General features: G+C 47.2%; 6 protein-coding genes across 6 annotated transcripts; 3 read left to right on the top strand and 3 right to left on the bottom strand.

Annotated features, from left to right (window-relative positions):
- Positions 1 to 4266: 4266 nt before the first annotated feature.
- On the bottom strand, positions 4267 to 5251 carry EURHEDRAFT_225858 (uncharacterized protein). The gene has a single exon (XM_040778030.1). It carries the CDS (start codon positions 5015 to 5017, stop codon positions 4361 to 4363), a length of 657 nt encoding a protein of 218 aa, XP_040635427.1. The 5' UTR covers positions 5018 to 5251; the 3' UTR covers positions 4267 to 4360.
- Positions 5252 to 5586: 335 nt separating this feature from the next.
- EURHEDRAFT_518084 (serine protein kinase) lies at positions 5587 to 8839 on the top strand (the record flags this gene model as incomplete). Its single annotated transcript, XM_040786631.1, has 4 exons — positions 5587 to 6061; positions 6115 to 6678; positions 6730 to 8376; positions 8406 to 8839. The coding sequence occupies 4 exons, from the start codon at positions 5587 to 5589 to the stop codon at positions 8837 to 8839; spliced, it is 3120 nt and encodes a 1039-aa protein (XP_040635428.1).
- EURHEDRAFT_545839 (uncharacterized protein) lies at positions 8721 to 9442 on the bottom strand (the record flags this gene model as incomplete). Its single annotated transcript, XM_040787456.1, has 1 exon — positions 8721 to 9442. A coding segment is annotated over one exon (486 nt), but the record flags the coding sequence as incomplete, so codon positions are not given.
- A 2272-nt stretch (positions 9443 to 11714) lies between these two features.
- Positions 11715 to 13738, top strand: EURHEDRAFT_416016 (uncharacterized protein). Its single transcript, XM_040782844.1, has 2 exons — positions 11715 to 12741; positions 12792 to 13738. Exons 1-2 carry the CDS (start codon positions 12048 to 12050, stop codon positions 13547 to 13549), a joined length of 1452 nt encoding a protein of 483 aa, XP_040635430.1. The 5' UTR covers positions 11715 to 12047; the 3' UTR covers positions 13550 to 13738.
- Positions 13739 to 14495: 757 nt separating this feature from the next.
- Positions 14496 to 15687, top strand: EURHEDRAFT_518086 (major royal jelly protein; the record flags this gene model as incomplete). Its single annotated transcript, XM_040786632.1, has 3 exons — positions 14496 to 14973; positions 15042 to 15329; positions 15350 to 15687. The coding sequence occupies 3 exons, from the start codon at positions 14496 to 14498 to the stop codon at positions 15685 to 15687; spliced, it is 1104 nt and encodes a 367-aa protein (XP_040635431.1).
- A 369-nt stretch (positions 15688 to 16056) lies between these two features.
- EURHEDRAFT_389210 (flavin-containing monooxygenase) lies at positions 16057 to 18617 on the bottom strand. Its single transcript, XM_040779775.1, has 6 exons — positions 18503 to 18617; positions 18357 to 18453; positions 17894 to 18288; positions 17576 to 17832; positions 17025 to 17508; positions 16057 to 16964 (listed from the first exon to the last, which is right to left on the bottom strand). The coding sequence occupies exons 2-6, from the start codon at positions 18364 to 18366 to the stop codon at positions 16125 to 16127; spliced, it is 1986 nt and encodes a 661-aa protein (XP_040635432.1). The 5' UTR covers positions 18367 to 18453; positions 18503 to 18617; the 3' UTR covers positions 16057 to 16124.
- Between the last annotated feature and the right edge of the window lie 44 nt (positions 18618 to 18661).

The following is an 18661-nucleotide window of genomic DNA, read 5'->3' on the forward strand; positions in this document are numbered from 1 at the left end:
CTCCAGGTTGGCCAATAGTATCGTGTTTTGATGAGCTGTTGGGTTTTTGTTCTTCCTGGGTGTGCAGTTGATACTTGTGTATGCACTTCATCAAGCAGACGGGTGCGGAGTTCAGGGTTATCATCAGGAACAAACAGTCGGTTTCCTTTCAGTAGTAGACCATCTTGCAGATTCCAATCATCCTTTCCTGCCCGAGCTCTCTCACGATGTTCCTCTGCTGTGGTAGAGTTCCGGTTTGCACTGAGCACTCGGTCCACAACTTGTAGAGTGGGCTCAAGCGCATTGATAGCATGGGCTTCAGCAAATTCGTTGACCTGGTTGGTTTCCATTCGCTGTTCAATGGATTCTGGTTTTAACAAAATCTGTTGGCGATAATCATCCTTTTTCTGCACTTCCGTGCTGGGTCGACTTAGGGCATCAGCCAAGGTATTCTCTCGGCCGGGACGGTAGCGGATTAGGAAGTAAAACCGGGAAAGGAACTCAGCCCACCGGGCTTGTCGTGCATTCAACTTCTTAGTAGTCATGAAGTATTCCAGGGCGCGATGGTCAGTATATATGTTGAAACGCTCTCGGAGTTGCAGTCCTTCTAGCTCAGCTCGCCACTCCTGCAATGCACGAATGATGGCCAGCATCTCCTTATCATGGATCTCATAGTTGCGCTCCGCGTCGGACATGTTCTTGGAATAGTAAGCCACTGGGTGCCAGAGATCTCCGTGCTTCTGGGAGAGTATCCCAGCTACCACCCCATCTGATGCGTCAGTTTCTAACTTCGTTTCCAGTTCAGGATGATAATGTCGCAGTATTGGGGCATCAGTTAATCGTCTCTTCAGCTCCTCAAAGGCCTCCTGGTGCTGCCTAGTCCAGGTGAAAGGCACGTCCCTCCTTGTTAGGTGATTTAGTGGCTTTGCAACACGGCTATAGTCCTTGATGAATCTTCGGTAAAAGTTGCAGAACCCAAGGAATGACTGTATACCTCGGACAGTGTTTGGCACAGCCCAATTGCAGATCACCGCTGTCTTCTCTGGGTCGACTTCAATTCCATCAGTCGTCAGAATGAATCCAAGATACTTTGTCCGAGTGACATGAAATTCGCACTTCTTGATGCTAGCTTGGAGCCCCGCAGCACGCAACCGTTCAAGCACCTTCTTGACATGAAGTTCATGCTCATTGGTGTTCTTTGAATAGATAAGCAAGTCATCCACGAATGCTGTTACAAAGTCATCCAAATAGTCCATGAGGGTATCATTGATGAAGCGCTGGAATACTGCCGGTCCATTGGTGAGTCCAAAGGGAACCACATGGTATTTGTATGTCCCATATCGTGTCCGGAAGGTAGTCAGGTCCTCTGACATCGGGTCAAGCCGAATTCGGTGAAATCCTTGTCGTATATCTAATTTTGTGAAGATCTTCGCACCACTGATTCTCTCCATCAATTCATCGACCAGGGGTATGGGGTAGCGATCTTTCCGTGTGATGGCATTCAACTTCCGATAGTCCACACAGAATCGCAAGCCACCCCCAGGCTTCCTGGCCATCAGAATGGGAGATGCGAAAGGTGCGGCACTAGGTCCAATGAACCCCTTATTGAGGTTGTCCACAATATAGTCTCGTGCAGCTTCTAGTTCCTCTGCAGTCTGCTTGTATAAAGGACTATAGCCCACTTCGCTTTCTGCAGTCTTCCCATCTTCGAGCTTGATTTGGTAATCATTCGTCCGTCGGGGGGGCAGCTCGTCGGAAGCTGCCTTGGAGAAGACATCCGCATATTCCTGATACTGTTTGGGTAGTAGTTTCTGCACTAGTTCTTGCTCATAGTGATCTTCTTTCTGGCGATCCTTCTCGCGTTTCTCTTCAATGATACGGTCAATTTCAGACAAGCTGGCAACGAAGACTTCAACATCCTTCTTTTTCAGGTGCCGTCGGAATGGTACAGCTCCAATCGCTGCAATATCAATTTGGACTGCCTGATGAGATGTCGTCGCCCTTCGTGATTTCTGGTTGGCTATGACTAATCCAGAGATGTTTTCTGATTCTGCTGATTGGTCAGTTAGAAGTGACTGGCTCCTGAGAGCACGTGACATCTTCGCCATATTTATTCGCCGGTCTGATTCCTCCTTCCGGGGAGCTCGGTATCGCTCCCTTCGTTCCTCCTTTTCGATCCGTTGATCACGTCGCTCCATATCGGCTTGGTGTACGGGATCAGGCTCAGAACGCTGAAGGATCTCTTTCGGAACCTCCAAGTACTGATTGCGCAAGATGTCATCCAGGTAGTTCCGCTGTTCAGGCCAGACCAACTTCCGGTGTCGTACATTCAGCCAGACATCATGATAGCCAAACCATTTCTGCCCCACAATTATATCATGCTGTCCCAGGTCAGCGATCAAGAAGGGTTGGTTCAAGAGTCTCCGTCCGCCAATGATGAGGTGACAGATAATAGCATGGGTAATTGGTGATCCCTCCCGACCATCATACCCTTTTGTCTTAATGGTCTTGCTAAGCCGTCGTGTGGGAATCCCAAAGAACCTTGATAATCCAATCGCTTGTCGGGTGTTCATGAAAAGATAACCATTTGCTCCAGTGTCGGCCAATGTGGTCAAAGGGATACTGATTCCGTTGTAAGCTACTTGACTGCTCACATTACAATTCTGTCCCCCAATCAATTGACTAAGATCCAATTCTAATTCATCTAGGTCGACACTATCTAACCCCAGGTCGGAGACTTTATCCTGGGCTAGGCTTTTCCCGCATTGTTGTCCAGTTCATTCTCAGACACTTTCTGTTCCAGCTCCTTCAATTCGGGGGCTGAGGACTTGGCAGGACAGTCTCGAGCAAGATGTCCATGTTCCTGGCAGTGGAAACATCTACCTTCCTTCATCAGTCTGTCACGTCCGACACCGCTAGTCTGTGAGGCGGTAGGACTAGAGCTTCGGGATGGAGTTGGTTCCTTCTTGACAGTGGTACCAGATCGGTTAACTCCCTTGCTTGTTGTATCCTTGTTGGGGGTGAACCCTCGGTTCTTCTGGTTTCGGTGATGGATAGCTTCGAGTCGACTTGCAGTCTGAGATACTGCATCCGAGAAATCCTGGAATGGCCCATCCTGGTAGCTCGCTGAGATACACAGTTCTTGGAGCTTGGTCGTCAACTTGTGGTAGAGCTCATCCTTCCAATCATCCTCTGCAACACCTGCTTCCGCAGCAAGGTACAGGAATTCAGACAGGAAGTCATGGAACTTGTCACTTGTCTTCATGTACAACTGTCGAAATTGGTGCTTTGCAGTGGTGATGCGGTTCGGGTCATTGTAGATCATCTTTAGGTGGTCCAGCATGTCCTTTGAATCGACATAAGGGTTCAAAACATCATCCCTCATACGTGGTGTGATGTGCTTTCGGGCCTTGCCCTCGCAGCGGCTGGCAATGTATGCCATGCGAAGTTGAGGGGTATCAAAGTGGTCTGCATTGGCGGCTAGCTTCTGGGATAACAGAAGCAACCAATCTTCAAATCGAGGCTCCTTACCATCAGTCAACATAGGGGGATCAGGAATCTTAGTTGACTTTCGGACAGTAGGTGCAGAGGAAGTCTGTCGGCCATCATTGACAGTATTCATCATCAACCGGGCAATCTGGGTGGCAAAGGCATCTCGCTCTGTTCTAGCCTCAGCCAGCTCCCGACGCAGGATTGCGATCTGTCCATCCTTGGTCTGACCATGAAGCTCCTCTCCTGCAAGCTGAGCCTCACGATCCTCCAGGCACTCCTCATATCGCTGGTGGACTTGTTGGAGCTTCTCATAGAACCACTCAGGCTTGTCAGTGACAAACTGTAAGAATTCCTCCAAAGTCACCATGCGTCGTTCTTCATTCTCATCTCCATCAATAAAGATAGAGGATCGTCGATTCTCTTGGTTGATATCATCGTCGTTCGTCTCGTTCTGGTTGGCCCTAGGAGGGACAACGGTGCTGTTCTGTCGAGCCATACTGGCCAGGATCGTCGTATTAGTCGATTGTCGGTATCAATCTGATTCGTTCGGTGGGTCGGTCAGATAGTTGGGAGACGCACTACTATGGCTCCACGATCGCTGGATCGAACCAATGAAGTAGGCGTGTTGAGAAAAAAAGGCGAGATTCGATATTATGTCACGGACTCGGACCAGTAGATACTAATGAAATGATATTCCTATCTAACCAGTGTAGCCATCGACTAGAATATCGAATCTGGAGAAGAAAAGAGAAGAGGCAAATCTATTTACATGAAGAAGTCCTATATGTTTGTGTGTGGTCTCGCTAAGCAGCTTGTTTGTCTTGGTTGCTTCCATGACATTGTTTGCCGTGTTGATGATGTTTGCTGATGAAGGCGCTGAGCTGAGCCGTTACAGATTGGAAACACCAGCGACAAAATATTTGAGTTCGGCATTTTCCTGGAAGTATTGTTTGAGGGCATCCAACATGAATGTCTTGCCTTTGACTGCCTTTCTGGACTCGTCGGTGGTGCCGATTAAGTCGACTGATGCCTTCTGAAAGGTAATACAGACGCCCTGCGATACGTCTTTCTCGTCTGGATTGATGGGAACTGTCTTGTTTGCCGGTGCGGCTTTCGCGCCTTTCCCTGCGAACCCGTCTTTGCTCTGACTGGAGTCCACGGTACCAGTCACATTGCTAAGCGTGGTCTTGAAACTTAGCACCATTCCGGAGGGTAATGTTATAGTTCTGTTATGACCTATAACATCATAGTGTGCTTTCTGGATGTCGAATGTCAGTGTGATGTTTCCGTGTTCGTCCTCGAACTGAATGAGAGGATGTTCCAGAGTCATGAAAACGTCAAGTTCGACATCCTCATCTGTTACGGGGTCGGAATAGGATGTCTTTAATGGGCCAAAATTCAGGATTGATTTCATCTCTTGGGAGCGCGCCCGGAGAAGTTGATTGATTTTCTCTTCAGAGTAAGACACCAGAACGTCGAACCCTTCGGTTGTCCTTATACCCTTTATCTCTTTCCCAAGCGCGAGGAAATCAAGTTGTTTTGCCATTTTGCGACGTAAATCTGAGGCTGTTCAGGCGAAAAGAACTCAAAGATGATTGTGAAATTCAAAGATCGTTTTGTTGGAAGACCTGCCCAGGTTATATGATAAATGGCCCTATCACAGTCCTTGAACTCGAACTTCCTGTATTGGTATGAGGGAAATAACATGGCTGGCTGAACTTGTTGGAAAGAAATATTCAGCTGAGCTGAGCTGAGTTGTCTGATAGCAATCATCATTTATTGGGTGATGATCTACATATCCACACTTCCCCCTCCGCGTTTATAGCGCCATGATTGGGCCAGTACGCGTGACAATGCAGCCTATCCTAGTCCAAGCAGCACAGCCCAAAATGTACCCCACAGAGTACGAACAATGACATACTAATGCGCATGGTGGGAGTTTCTTTTATTTTTTCGTGAATTTAAAGCAACGCTTCAGCTCGCTTGACTTGCTGTCAGTTTAGAAAGAGAAGGAAACCCGAAGTGCCGGTATCTTTGACCTGGAGGCCTCGCTCGACCTGAAAAGGGTTCGTCTGCTGTTCAGAGAAGTGATCCCTTCACCAGATTCCATCCACCATGGCTTCTGTTTTGCCAAATAACAACTATGCTTATCATAGCAACGACAAAGCCACGATTATCCTGAGCACGGAGAAATACACCATCAAAAAAGAGTTCAATTTCTCCACAGGTACCTGCCTGATCTACGCAGAGACAATCGAACTTACCTCCGACATCACTGCCCACGGCAAGAGCATTGGTCTCTTTTGCCATACACTCAAACTCTCAAGTCATGTCACCATTGATGTCTCGGGCGATAAAGGTAAGGCAGGCGACAATCATGTTGATAAGGATGGTGAACGGGGAGGAGACGGCAAAAATGCTGGAAATGTTTGGATCTGCGTCCAATCCCTTCCAAGAGAAAATGCTTTCCATAACCTGGAGATCAAGGCGTATGGAGGAGATGGTGGCAGTGGTGGCGACAGCACTTCATCTCAAGACGATTCAAAAAAAACCAGAACTGGTGGAGCTGGCGGGAACGGTGGAAATGCAGGTAGGCATGCATGTTCGGGTTCTCTCACGAATAGGCATAATGACCTGGTCTAGGTGACATCGAATTGCTGTTTGGAACAGCAGATATGGACGCTGCTCGTGCTCTGGTGAAAGTCCAAAAGCGACCGTGGCCGGAGCAGGCTTTGTGTCTGACAGAGCCAGTGCTGTCAGACAGTCTCCCTGGTTATCTCTCAGAAGAGCAAAAACAGCCCCTTGAGCTTCTCAAGAGCCTTAGTGGTGTGATTCAATCCCTGGCCCGCCAGCTCGAGACCCTGTCGAGAGCAGGCGACAGCAAGGAGATTCAAGCCATTGCTTCTTCCCTCATGCAGGAAGCGTATACCAACCTCGCGCTAGAGAGTAAGGCACCGAAGAATATCACCATTGAAACAGTCAATTCCCTTCAAGTGGTACTAGACTCGATTCGTTCTCTGAACCAAAAGACGCCAGACCTTGATGCAACTCGAATCCTTACCGATGCCAAACAAACCATCGGAACCGTCGTTCCTCGAGAGGATTCTGAGATGATCTCTCTCATGGAAGATCTTGAGAATCGGCTTCGTGAAAGTATTTCAGACATGGAGGGTTCTGCTTACGAAATGGCCAAGTTGAACTATAGAGGTGAGTATCTGAATCAACCAGTTTAGCTTGCTCTCCAGCTGACAATCTTAGGTGCCGGGGGCTTTGGTGGCATTGGATCCAAAAACGGTGCCAGCGGCAAAGATGGACAGAAAATTGGCCGCAGCCGTGCTAAAAACTTGCATTTCGAAGGCACAAAGAGAGACGTTGATGTCTTGCAAGCTTATATTTTCCCCGAACATTGTCAAATGCTTTTGAACAAGGCGGACGATTTGTTCTTCAGCAGTAATACCGAGAACTGGAAGAGCGCATATACTCTCTACAACACTTTACTCGACCGTCTCCAAGTGCTAGATGGCTTCCAGGGCGGAGACTCATCCGGTTTATTCAATGCCCTGAAAAACCTGGAAACTGAGCTTAATGTAACAAACAATCCCGTCGTGCAATTAAAATCAGTATATGAGCAGGCCAATAGCCGACGCAATCGGTTGCTGTTGGGCCAGGATATGTTTGGACACGTCGATAGTTGGGTACCCCGCCTGTCATTTAGTTTCTATGCTCAGTCTGTTAAAGAGCGATTCGGGGTGCTCGAATCGGTAGAGGATCTCACAGCAGCATACGAAGAAGCCTTTCAGAAAGAAACCGACACTCATACCATGATCAACCAAGGCATTAGCAAGATGGTGTATGCCCAGAAAGAAGCCCAGGACAAGATCGACCTTCTCACTTCCCCTAATGGTCCGCTGGTCAGTGGCGTCCATAAGATCTCCTTTCTGACCAAGGATATGAAGGCGAAGCGGCAGCTACTCACGAAGAAGTTGGAAAACATTCAGTTTACTCGAAAGGATTTCGACTGGACCATTATTCTTGACGCTGGATCTTTGCTTCTCTCGACTAGTCTGAGTCTGAAATCTTTTCTCGATGGGATGAAAAAAGGCTACGAGATATATCAAAAAGCAACGGATGACTCAACGGCCAAGAACCTTGGAGGTGATGCAGTGAAGAAAGAGTACATCATCGACCAGTTCTCACAATGTTACGAAACGTTTGAGTCACTGGAAAAAGCCTTCAAGACTAGAAAAAACAATCAGATCGAGATTGATGACCCTGGGGCCTTGAAGATTATAGCTACCAAGGACGATATTAAGAAGATTCTTCGCGAGTTCAAGAATGCGATTGTGGAGGAAAGCAGAAAGGCTATAGAAAGCGCATTGGATGACTTTATTACTGTTACTCTAGATCGTAACAGCGCCGTTGTGGAATACAACGCCTCCATCCAGCTGCTGCTTGAAGCAAGCAATATTCTAGAATATAGCAAGAGTCAGGGCGAGTCACTGGGCCAGAGGATGCACACCCTTGATCCGAACACTCCAGCGATTTTATTCTGGCTACGCAAGACACGCGATAACATGCGACTAGAGCTCATGCAGCGCTTGAACTACGAAAGCCGTGCTATCAGATTCTGGGGACTGAGAAAACAACTCGAGTATTTCAGCCCAGGTCCCCTTCGTTCTGTAACAGAACTACGACAAGGTCAATCAAATCTGAATGCGGCCTATGAGAATAGCCTCAACGGCTACGCTAATAATATTCGCGTCACATGGCCGCGTAATGACAACGAGAAGGGCCTGTTTTACATGTTGAGCAATGCAGAGTTGGAAGCTTTCAAGCAGCGCCAGCTACTCACCACTTCCAAGGGTGACGATGGAGTCTACAACGCATCTATCCGGTTGAACCCAGGTGCATCCCCGTTTGGCCCTGGCGTGCAGATGTCAGGATTAACCAGGTGCGCTTGTGGCTTCTCGGGGTCAAAGTGGAAGCCGACATTGCCGGTCGTAAGCCACTGATGGTGAAAATTGCCCATACCGGAAATGAAACCTTGGAAAGCACCGAGGGACAGGGACTTGAGTTCTCCCATGATACCGTCAATATTCAATTCGAATACAATACGGCCAATGTCCACACGCCAGACGACTTTAGCACCAGTGTCGTGTTCGATAGGCAAGGACTTGAGAATGATTGGAGTGGTGGTGACACTAAACCGACTGCATCGACGTTTGCTGCGATAGGACCCTTTACTGGGTGGCGTTTCTCTATTCGCGAGTCAGAGAACGTCGGCTTAGATATGGGATCAATTACAGCTGCATATGTTGAATTTCGGGGAGCCAATCGGCCTTTCTCGGTGGATTATCAAAAGGCGTAAATGAAGGGCCTCCGGTGATATTGAAATGTGTACCTATTGACGCTGATAGTGTGATTCACATGGAATTGGAATCGTCAGATTGGATTTATATCAACCCGCCACTATCATTATCTGATATCAGAACTCCAGAATGTTAAAGACAAACCAAATCATGGCACCCTCCAGCGGCAAAGGATCGAGAATATTCTCGACATATTCCGGCCAGTCGTCAATCCACTGCAACAGGGGAAATATATGAGTGTATTCCCAGTACGAAGGATACCATCCAGCCGTTTCCCAGTCCACGAGAGCAGCTACTTCATACTCTTCTTCATTTGTAAAAATCACAACCTTCCTAACAAGAACATTCTCTCTCCAGAGATCTCCATGTGTAAACATAGGCGGATAATTGCCAAGCGCCGATGGGAGATGTCGAGCCAGATAGTCACAGTGAAAACTGTCATTATTCATTTCGCTGAACATAGTCTTTGAGCAAAGAGCGATCCCTTTTGTGAATTCCTCAGCTGTCTGAAAAGGACCGGTAATGGCTGGGTCTTTCTCAAGAGACCAGAAATATCTATGCGGAACAGGTCCCCGGTCAACACTGCCGTCGAATCCAGGCGATGTGGGCGGGCCTGGGCATGTCAATGTCTAGATCTGCCCGTCATTATTTTCTACCTGCGGAAATTTAAATTTAAACGCAAGTAACATCAAGACATCTAACAGCAACTTGTCGTCACGTTTTCCCTTTATTGCTACATTAGTTTAGATGGGAATATCAATGTCAATTTCTGCTAATCCGAGCCCGTGACATAAAGTAAGTCTATCAACCCCAGGAATAAGCCAAGCCGCTCTCCGTTTGTGTTATTATATGACGCTTTCTATAGTCAAGCACGTCCACAGGAATCCTGTAGCAATCAAACAGCTTGGAGAGAGAACCCTCTTCTTCCATTTATCTTCGTTTGTACCGTAAAGCGCTTTTTGTCCGGATGTCTGTCACAACCTGGCTTCTCTCGTATCGTACCTAGGGTTCTACTTAGTTGTATTTCGAGACAGGACACTTACCTGTCACAACCTGGCTCCTCTCGTATCGTACCTAGGGTTCTAGTTAGTTGTATTTCGAGACAGGACACTTACCCTAAGTGTCTTCCAAGTAATCGTATGCTCGACGACCATCTAGGTCCTCTGTATATCACGTCGCAGGTATCTCACCCCCCTCCAGGCTCCGTAAGATAATCAACAAGTAGAAACGGTAAAGGTAACGAATAGAGAAACAAGGCCAACTGAGCACGTATGCTGGGTTGTTGGTTAAGTGCGGACGAGTCAGAAACTAGAAGGTACCAATGCTTGATTAACTAGATTGATTGCGAAGAACTAAACTAAGTACATGAATGTGTGTCCTTATATATCCTCCATGTCTTCCTGGTACATTGCTGCCGTATGGTAGATGTATACCGGATAGTATACATATACCAAACGGTATATATCTATCGTTGCCAAGACATATATCATCACGTGATTTGGTTTGCGGCATATTATCTGATCCCTGTATTGTCCTGCATTTTACCGTCAAATATCATCCAGTGATTCTGCCTTGACTCCCCGCATAATCACGTGAGGTTGATGTGGTTAGGTCTGTAACAATGTCTTGCTCTCCACGAACGGCATGTGCCTTGGCATCTGGTCCAAAATATCAACTAATAGATGAATCGATACTGATGAAAGTCGAGATGGATTAATAGTTAGTCCGATTACCGAGGCCGACAGATCCCTCATATACGGACACACTCGTCTAGATAGCCAAGCACTCATTCTACCATCTATGGCGTCTATCAATGTCACCCTCCGCGTAATTTAAATTTCCTCTTCCTATATAGCCTCGTGCAGTCCGGCTAATCGACTCCCTGACTTTCCCGACTCGGAGTTTACCGCCTCATTGGTTTATCTGTTTCAGATACCTAAGACGGCCCGACGGTTCCCCGAGCCCGAGGCTACGACCGCACTTAGTGAAGTGCGGTGGGCTCAATAGAATACCCAACCTAAGTTCTTGGCTGGGGCTGGCAAACAATCAATGGTGTGTTTGTCGGTCAGACCGATTTCGAGAATAACTGTACCAGGTTAGACAATGTATTAAGCCACTGGTTTCGCGAAGATGAATCAAGAATATACATTTGCCCAGTCTTCCGGATTCGAACAGCCACCAGAACATCAGACTCGCATTCGAGGTAGAGTTCTGCTGCCTTTTTAGCAAAAGCCTCTCTTACGTCTGAGCCGCTGTTGCGCCTTTGCTCGAGCGTGGCCCGCACGATATATCTTATCCTCCAGTATTCAACCAAGACTTAGATCGGGAGATTGAGATCTGTGGAGCGAGCGGATAATATTCCGTGGAATGCCAAACTGCGGCGGGGCCTGGTTATTGATTTCCGTTCGGCTAAATTGGACCGTCAACCAAAGAAAGCGGATGCCTTCATGCCGGCAGAGGCGCAGAAGTCAAAACGACTTCATACCCTTTGATAATGAGAACCGACTTTATCGGGGTATTTAGAAGGCACAATGTAAGAACGAATCAAACAAAGGAATAAGTGTTCAAACAAAGATTTGTGAGGCTTTCTTACATCTTCTTGAACTCGAGGAGTACTGTACTGTAGAGTTCGACGACTTTAATAACCTTACGCTGCTTTTAGGAGAGCGAAGAACGTAAGTCGTCTTGCGAAATTGGGCTTTTTCCCATGCCAGATATTGATGTGCTTTGACAATTAAATGAAAAGCGATAAAAAAGCCAAGACTACTTGAGCAGGCGGACATACATAAATCCGGACACCGAGGTCGCGTGATCAGACTACTAAATTTGCCGAGCCCCAGCCTCCCCCTTTTCTCTTCTCCCCTATCTCTACTCCCCTTCTCGCTGGCCAACGCTCCTTCACCTTCTCCCTACAACATTATCATTCCGTAAAGAAAGTATTTGCTCTTTACTGATCTCGCCGCCAGTCCCGCCATTCCTGTGTTTTCATAGGACTCTCTGATTTCACTTGATGATTTCGGATTGGGCGTGTGCTCGTGACCAGGCCGTAAAAGCTTCTACTACTTTACTCTCATCTTGTTGTTATTCCTCATCTGACATATTACCCGAGTCGGGGCTGCTCAACGCTGTTTCAAAGCCCGGGTGGGCGGGCTACTCGATATATCAAGGGTCTTTCTTTTCGAATCCAGCAATTATTGCAACAAGACAATGGCCACATCTCCAGACCCGCCCTGGGTCATGAGGAAGGCGGTTCTTGTTTCTATACCTGATTCTGAAGTTGCTTGTTCTGCAAGGCTTCGTATCTTCCATGATATAAATACTAACAAAGGATCCATCTCCCTCAAGATTAAAGCAGATCTTGCTAACCTGGGATTACAGGACCTGACATTGAGTATCCTTCCAAAAAGAGTCGAAGAATGTGCGCTATCCTTGACAAACAACAACGGCCTCTGTTCTCCTCGATTGGTTTCCATGCTCCCGGCGTCTGCGCAATATAATCGGGCCGTCTCAACACTGAGTCTGACACTCGGTATGACCGGCTTTGTTCTTTGTCCACGTGGGATGAAACATTTAAGCCCAGCCAATCCAGAGGACAAGAATTTTTACGCCTTTGCAAAGATCTGTCAATCCAAATCTCTACGTCTACATTTTTCTAATCGACAATTTGTGAACGACCAACTTGACCGGTTGAAGACTTTCTCCTTAGCTCTGAACAGAAAAGATTTTGACGCAGAGTCTTTTCAACGCCAGAGAGAGGACGTGGACGAGCCGGATTGGACTCTGTCACCCGATCCACCCCCATATTATGAGGAGCCTGTGTCCGAGCAGGTGAAGCAAGTGGGTCCACCCTTATATTCTGAGGAGTCTGAGTCCGAGCAGGTGATTGGAAAACGGTACAGAGGTATCTTGTTATATACTTTGACCTTTAAATAGCTTGTTAATAGTATTTAGACCAAATGCCACCCGATGATAATAGAAGACGAAAACGACTGCTCCTCTCATCCCCGCAACCGCCAGGCTCTGCCACCGAAGTTAATACACCGAGTACTTGCTCCCTGTCACCGTCATCAATACGCCCAACTTGCTTTACGCGTGCTTTCTCTCCTGGCCACGCAGACCGTAACATACTTGCACGTCTCGAACACGAGCTCCGTGGTGTTTCCGATGGCCTAATCTGTAAATTATTAATTCGAACAGGACGCCGACATCTACTAGCCCGCCCAGAAGAAGTAGACAGTGACCTGCCATCCAACTCTAAAAAAGTCAGCTTTGCCAAGGTCGAACGGATTGAAACCCCCCTCAAACAATATATCGACGAGATGATTGAGCGCCGCCTCACACCTGTTGTCAACGAGATCGTCGATAGTACTGTGAGCTACGGTCGTGACCAGATCTTCGACGAATGTAAAATAAACGAAGCCGGATTTCGCGAGCAGGTCGACGATGGCAACTATGAGGTACGCATAACGGCCAATGATTGTATGAAGGAAATACAAGAACTAGCACAAGAGTATGTGGATGAAATAAAAGAACAAGCACAAACTGGCAAGGATGGTATCGAGGATCAGAGAATCGAGGTTGAGATGTCTATGGAGAAAAAAGTTGCAAAGTTCGAGCGCTGGTTCAATGCTTCTGCACCGTCCTTACTTGATGGCAAGTCAAGCCCTACCCATGAGCTGGGCACTGATGCCAGACGCAGTTCCATTTAGATTTGGTACTAGGCTTAACATTGTCGTGTACATAGTTTATTTATGAGTTTGTCCCTTTCCCTTCTTGTCAAAGGCAAGCGCTAATCAAGTCGCAGTCCTTGATATATAGCTCAAGAAGCTTTTCAGCAACTTCTTTCGTCCGGGACCCAGAGGAAGCCCCGCGCCTTGGTGACTTCGCTGAGGCCGCCAGCTCGGATAAAAAAATGTAGGATTTTTGAAGGGTCATCAGTTGATACTTTACTTGTGCGCAGCCAGGGTTATACACTCACAGAAGTGGGGACAAAAACAAGGCAGTATCCAAGTAAAGCAGGAATCTACAGAAATAAGATATGTGTTGCTGTCTGATGGGACATAGGACATAGCTTATCGATTCGCGAAGAGCCAATTCGTTTCCAATGCCATGGTCAACTTAGGAAATTCAATGAGCAATCTGAATGTCACGGAGTACAGGCATTCACCAACAACGCAAGATGTTTGTATACTTTGGCCTGTTTGAATATAGGGCAGGAACCCCCTTCGCACACTAGATAGCGCAGCGCTGGCAGGCCCAGCTTCTTTCCTTCTCCATGTTAGTATTCCGATAGAGAGTCTACCAATAAATTTATATTGTTCGAGACTGTCACATATACCGAGCCCGTGACAACCTCCATCGACAATGTACAAAGCTCGGTAGAGTGTATTGATTAGCTGATCTATAAGCTAGTAAGGCTTGAGCGGAGACGAACGATCATACGAAAACAAACATTCTATCATTACCAAGTTGCAGAAGTTACTGGTTTCAGACCCTTCTGGCCCGCTCAATTGGCGCACAACCATTAGGTGACGTACACCAACTAGAAAGTATTAATTACTTTCAATGATCAGAGATGCGAACTAATTTAAATCAGAAATTCCAACTCAATTACAGATTATAGCTATACAAATAAATTTACGCCCATCCTTGAAGATGAAGCCTTGCCAATATCTTCATTATATTCCGTGTCTCGTCTCTGGTGTCCTTTCCCAACAACTAACCTACCAAAACACTACCGGTACACGGCTTCGTGTCGACAATGGGACATACGGTCCCCCAGTTGAAGAGGTACACTACTTTTACGACCAGTGGCCCGTTGGATTTGCTGTATCTAGCAAGGGCCGCATCTTTGCGAGCTACTTTCCAGGAAATTACACATACACTTTAGGCGAAGTAGTCAATGCGACAGCTGAGCGGCCATATCCTGGCCCTGAGTGGAACGTTCCGCCAAGCGAAATCAGTGAGGAATGGGATGGTATACTATTCGGTTCGAACAATGACACGGGTTTCATTGCTGTCCAGGCACTGTATGTAACACCGCAAACGGATAATCGGCCTGAGACATTATGGGTCTTGGATGTTGGGAGGCCAACTGTTGGAAATACAGGGCAGATGGCATATGCCAGGCCTGGTATGGAATTTCTTGTTCCTTTTTCGCTCTTGTATCCACCACGTTAAATGACTAATATTTTCCTGCAGGTGGGACAAAGCTTGTTGCCATTAGTCTCGATAATAACATTGTCACTGATGTGTACACTTTTCCATCAAGTGTCAACTACCCTGATGCGTCACTCAATGATTTCCGGTTTGATATACGAGAAAATGCGACAGAGGGTGGCCAAGGTATTGTTTATTTGAGTGATGAATCAGCTGAATGGCGGAATGGGATTGTGGTATTAGATCTAGGCACTGGCGAATCTTGGAGGCACCTGGATCTCCATCCTTCTACGCGTGGCACTTATGGTGTGGTCCCGAGCTATCAAGGACGTCATTCTACCAATGGACAGCAGGATCTCCATATAGTCATTTCACACAAGGTTGTGATGGCATACAACTTGATCCCACTGGCTCAATCCTGTATTTTTCGCCCATGACCTCTGACTATCTGTACTCCATTGAGACCAGATACCTCAAGGATCACTCGAGTGCAGTCTCATCCCAGGCCGCAAACAACAATGTCAAAAATCTGGGCCAGCGTGGTGGGAATGCAAATGGATTCGAAGCGGATTCGAACGGGTTGATATATCAAGGCATCCCAGAGCACAACGCAGTCTACGTCTATGACCCTGTGACACTCCGAACAGAAACCTTCATCAGGGATCCCAGGATTATCTGGCCTGATTGACTGTCCATCGGGGAAGATGGGTATCTCTATCTCATTATCAACCAACTTCCTTATCAGCCAATGTGGAATAACGGAACAGATCTCCGCCAGTACCCTGGGACGGTTCTAAGGGCGAAACTTCCAAATGGCGGCAAAAAGATCATTACTTTGTACTAGTTCATTGTATATCAATTGTGTGACGGCTGGGCATCTTAACGTCGCCCATACGGTTAGACGCTACGTGTAAGGCTAATAATGATAGACGACACCGACATAGGTAGAACCTTGTCGGATAATGGTTATAAAACCCCTTCATCCTCTGGGTTGCTTTCCTTTTCCTTTCTCTTTCCAGACTCGATGTTCTCATAGATGGCTACAATAGTTTAGATAGGAGAATTGTGTCATTATTAACTACTAGTTATCGAGCCGTGACAGATATTAGATTCTGCTGTAGTGCGTCATATACTACTTGAATCTGGGTAAATATGGGGTGTATCCCGATATGCAGGTGGCAATACACCCTCTTCTGCTGCCTTGATTTGAAGAGCCAGCGTGCGTGAGTGCCACCGGTGGTGCTGGGTATGGCCACCTGTAACCCAGAAGTTATCGAGTCGCAAATGGCGCTTCCACAGGCCGCGGATTTCACCCTCTGCGTCGATGCCCAAAGTTGCATCTAAGCGAGTTGCAATTGCGGCAGGGCCAATCATATCACCATCACTGCCGTTTATGTCTTCGTCACGAGAACGGCCGCCCAGGATCTGGACGGCAGAATCACGGATGTTCTTGTCCGCGTATCCTGTACACCATACAATGGCATCTGCGTCGATGGAGCTGCCATCTGATAACCGCAGCCCTGATGGCGTGTACGCAATGGGCTCAACACCAGACTTGATACTAGCCTTACCCTCTGTCAGCAACTTGGTACCGCCAACATCCACATAGTGCCCGCCCGAGCGCTCAATTAGATTATGCATCAACACGGCGTCTGGGTGAAGACTGTCATGGACAGGAAAACCAATTGATACAAGAGGTGCATAGCGATCTGGCTCCTGTGCAGCTAACATTGCCATCATGCTGCGGGTAAGGTGGCTGTCTACACAAGCTGGCAGTGTAAGGTAGAGTCGATCTGCAGCGGCCACATTTATATCATATAGACCAAGAACCTTTTTATCAGTTACATATTCTATTGGAACAATGTGTGTTGAAGACCGAACAACCATGGTGGTATGGAGACCCGCAGCATGGCAGTCTTCCAACACATCAAATGCGGTATTGGCGGATCCAATAACCAAAACAGACTGGAAATAGTTAGTTCGCTGCATCGACCAGGTGTCTATCATATCAAGAATGTCACTTACCTTAACTCCGTGGTCAGCGAGCTGTTTAGGATTCCGGTACTGTGCTGAGTGCATACTAAGCCCTTGATATAGATGACTATCTGCAATTGAAGGGATATTAGGCTTCTGGGATGCGATACCAGTCGCAAGGACGAGGTGTTTAGACACTGCAGTGCACTCTCCGGTAGAGCCCTGGAATTTGATTATCCATCTTTTTGTTGACAGATTATATTGCGTCAACTGAATCTGGGCTGAGGTGATCATATTGAGATTGAAGGACTTCACATATTGTCGTACATGTGAGGCCAGCTCATCTCTTGCTAGGAGGTGGTTATGTCGAAGCTCCGCAGCATAAGGCATGTAGGGCAAGTCGCTGTATGATGTTGGGACGTGAAACCTCATGCAATCGTATCGGAAAGTCCAATTATCGCCAGGTCGTGCATTCTGCTCAGCCATAACGCTTTCTACACCCAACGCTTTAAGCCGTGCAGCGAGGGTAATCGCTCTGTACAAAGCCACCAACAAAGTCAGCCAGGTGCTTGATGATAATATTGATTTCTGCTAATACTTACGCGTTTCCACCTCCAATAATGAAAACATCTGTTTCAAAGTCACCACACCCGTCATACTGTTTACTAGGAAGGCGAAGTAATGTTTCATCCTCCTCTTGTAGGTCCAGATTCTCTAGAATGGTACTCAGAACCCAGATCCTCCACTCAATTGCCTCATTGTCATCAATTCGACCTTTGACGGGCAAGAGGACCACTTTCCCAGTGCAAGTAGCGGCTGGAGAGGCAGTCCGAAACACAATCCCACAATCGATAAATTGCTGTGTGTACAGAAGCTCGTCAGCCACGTAACAGCATCTACGGCTTCAAGCACCTGCTTACTAGAGTCTGCGTGGCAGTTACAAACTGCGCGCTACCATCAATCGCAAGGCCCTCGGTAACTCCCCTCATCGACCTTGTTTCCAGGAGACTCGAGGCGATCACAGCAGCGGTAATGAATGTGCGCAGGTGATAAGTGAGTGCCAGTTGATCCTTCCAGTATGCTTGACTGGGAAAGAAGCAATCCTCAACTAACTTAGGGTCGTTAGAAGTAAATGCGGCATTCAAGCGATTGAGCACGGCTCGCGCCTGGTTAGTTGGCTCATCGCCGACCATAGACGCCGGGTTGAGCATTCCAGAAGGTATCATGGGGAGCGGATACTCCTTCATCATCTGACGCAAGTCTCCTTTTTGTGGATACTCCTTGTGAGACGAGATGCCATGGCCGTATGCATATTCTATATTGTTCTTTCCGTCAATTTCAAGAGTCCGAGGACCATCGCAAGGAACTGTACGGCAAACTTACCGGTAGTCATGGCTGCAACTTTGGGGGGAAATATGGATTGGTTTCACCTTTATCGATGATATATGGTCAAATCTGAGTTATAAAGTCGAAAATCTAGCTATATAGCCGGGATTAGCATTGAGGGGTTGTGTCGTAAGCTGACTCACCAAGTCGCAACGTGGCTATTATGGTCTACAATCGTTGGATCATTCTGCACTCAATAGAGCATTCAATTCAATTGTGCCACTGATTGATGGGCCTATAATCGACAACTGCACTGTAAAATGATAATAGCTAACGTCCTTTTGCCCGCAAATTAAAATGCA

Source organism: Aspergillus ruber (genome assembly GCF_000600275.1).
Source record: "Aspergillus ruber CBS 135680 unplaced genomic scaffold scaffold00031, whole genome shotgun sequence".
Taxonomy (NCBI): domain Eukaryota; kingdom Fungi; phylum Ascomycota; class Eurotiomycetes; order Eurotiales; family Aspergillaceae; genus Aspergillus; species Aspergillus ruber.

What these genes read in the sequence shown, in the direction of transcription:
- EURHEDRAFT_225858 (XM_040778030.1), bottom strand. Translation starts at nt 5,017, where the DNA reads ATGGCAAAACAACTTGATTTCCTCGCGCTTGGGAAAGAGATAAAGGGT.
- EURHEDRAFT_416016 (XM_040782844.1), top strand. Translation starts at nt 12,048, where the DNA reads ATGGCCACATCTCCAGACCCGCCCTGGGTCATGAGGAAGGCGGTTCTT. An exon ending in GATTGGAAAACGGTACAGAG is followed by an intron (nt 12,742 to 12,791) that starts GTATCTTGTTAT and finishes AATAGTATTTAG; the next exon opens with ACCAAATGCCACCCGATGAT.
- EURHEDRAFT_389210 (XM_040779775.1), bottom strand. An exon ending in ATTATTGGAGGTGGAAACGC is followed by an intron (nt 17,509 to 17,575) that starts GTAAGTATTAGC and finishes GGCTTTGTACAG; the next exon opens with AGCGATTACCCTCGCTGCAC. An exon ending in TCGCTGACCACGGAGTTAAG is followed by an intron (nt 16,965 to 17,024) that starts GTAAGTGACATT and finishes AACTATTTCCAG; the next exon opens with TCTGTTTTGGTTATTGGATC.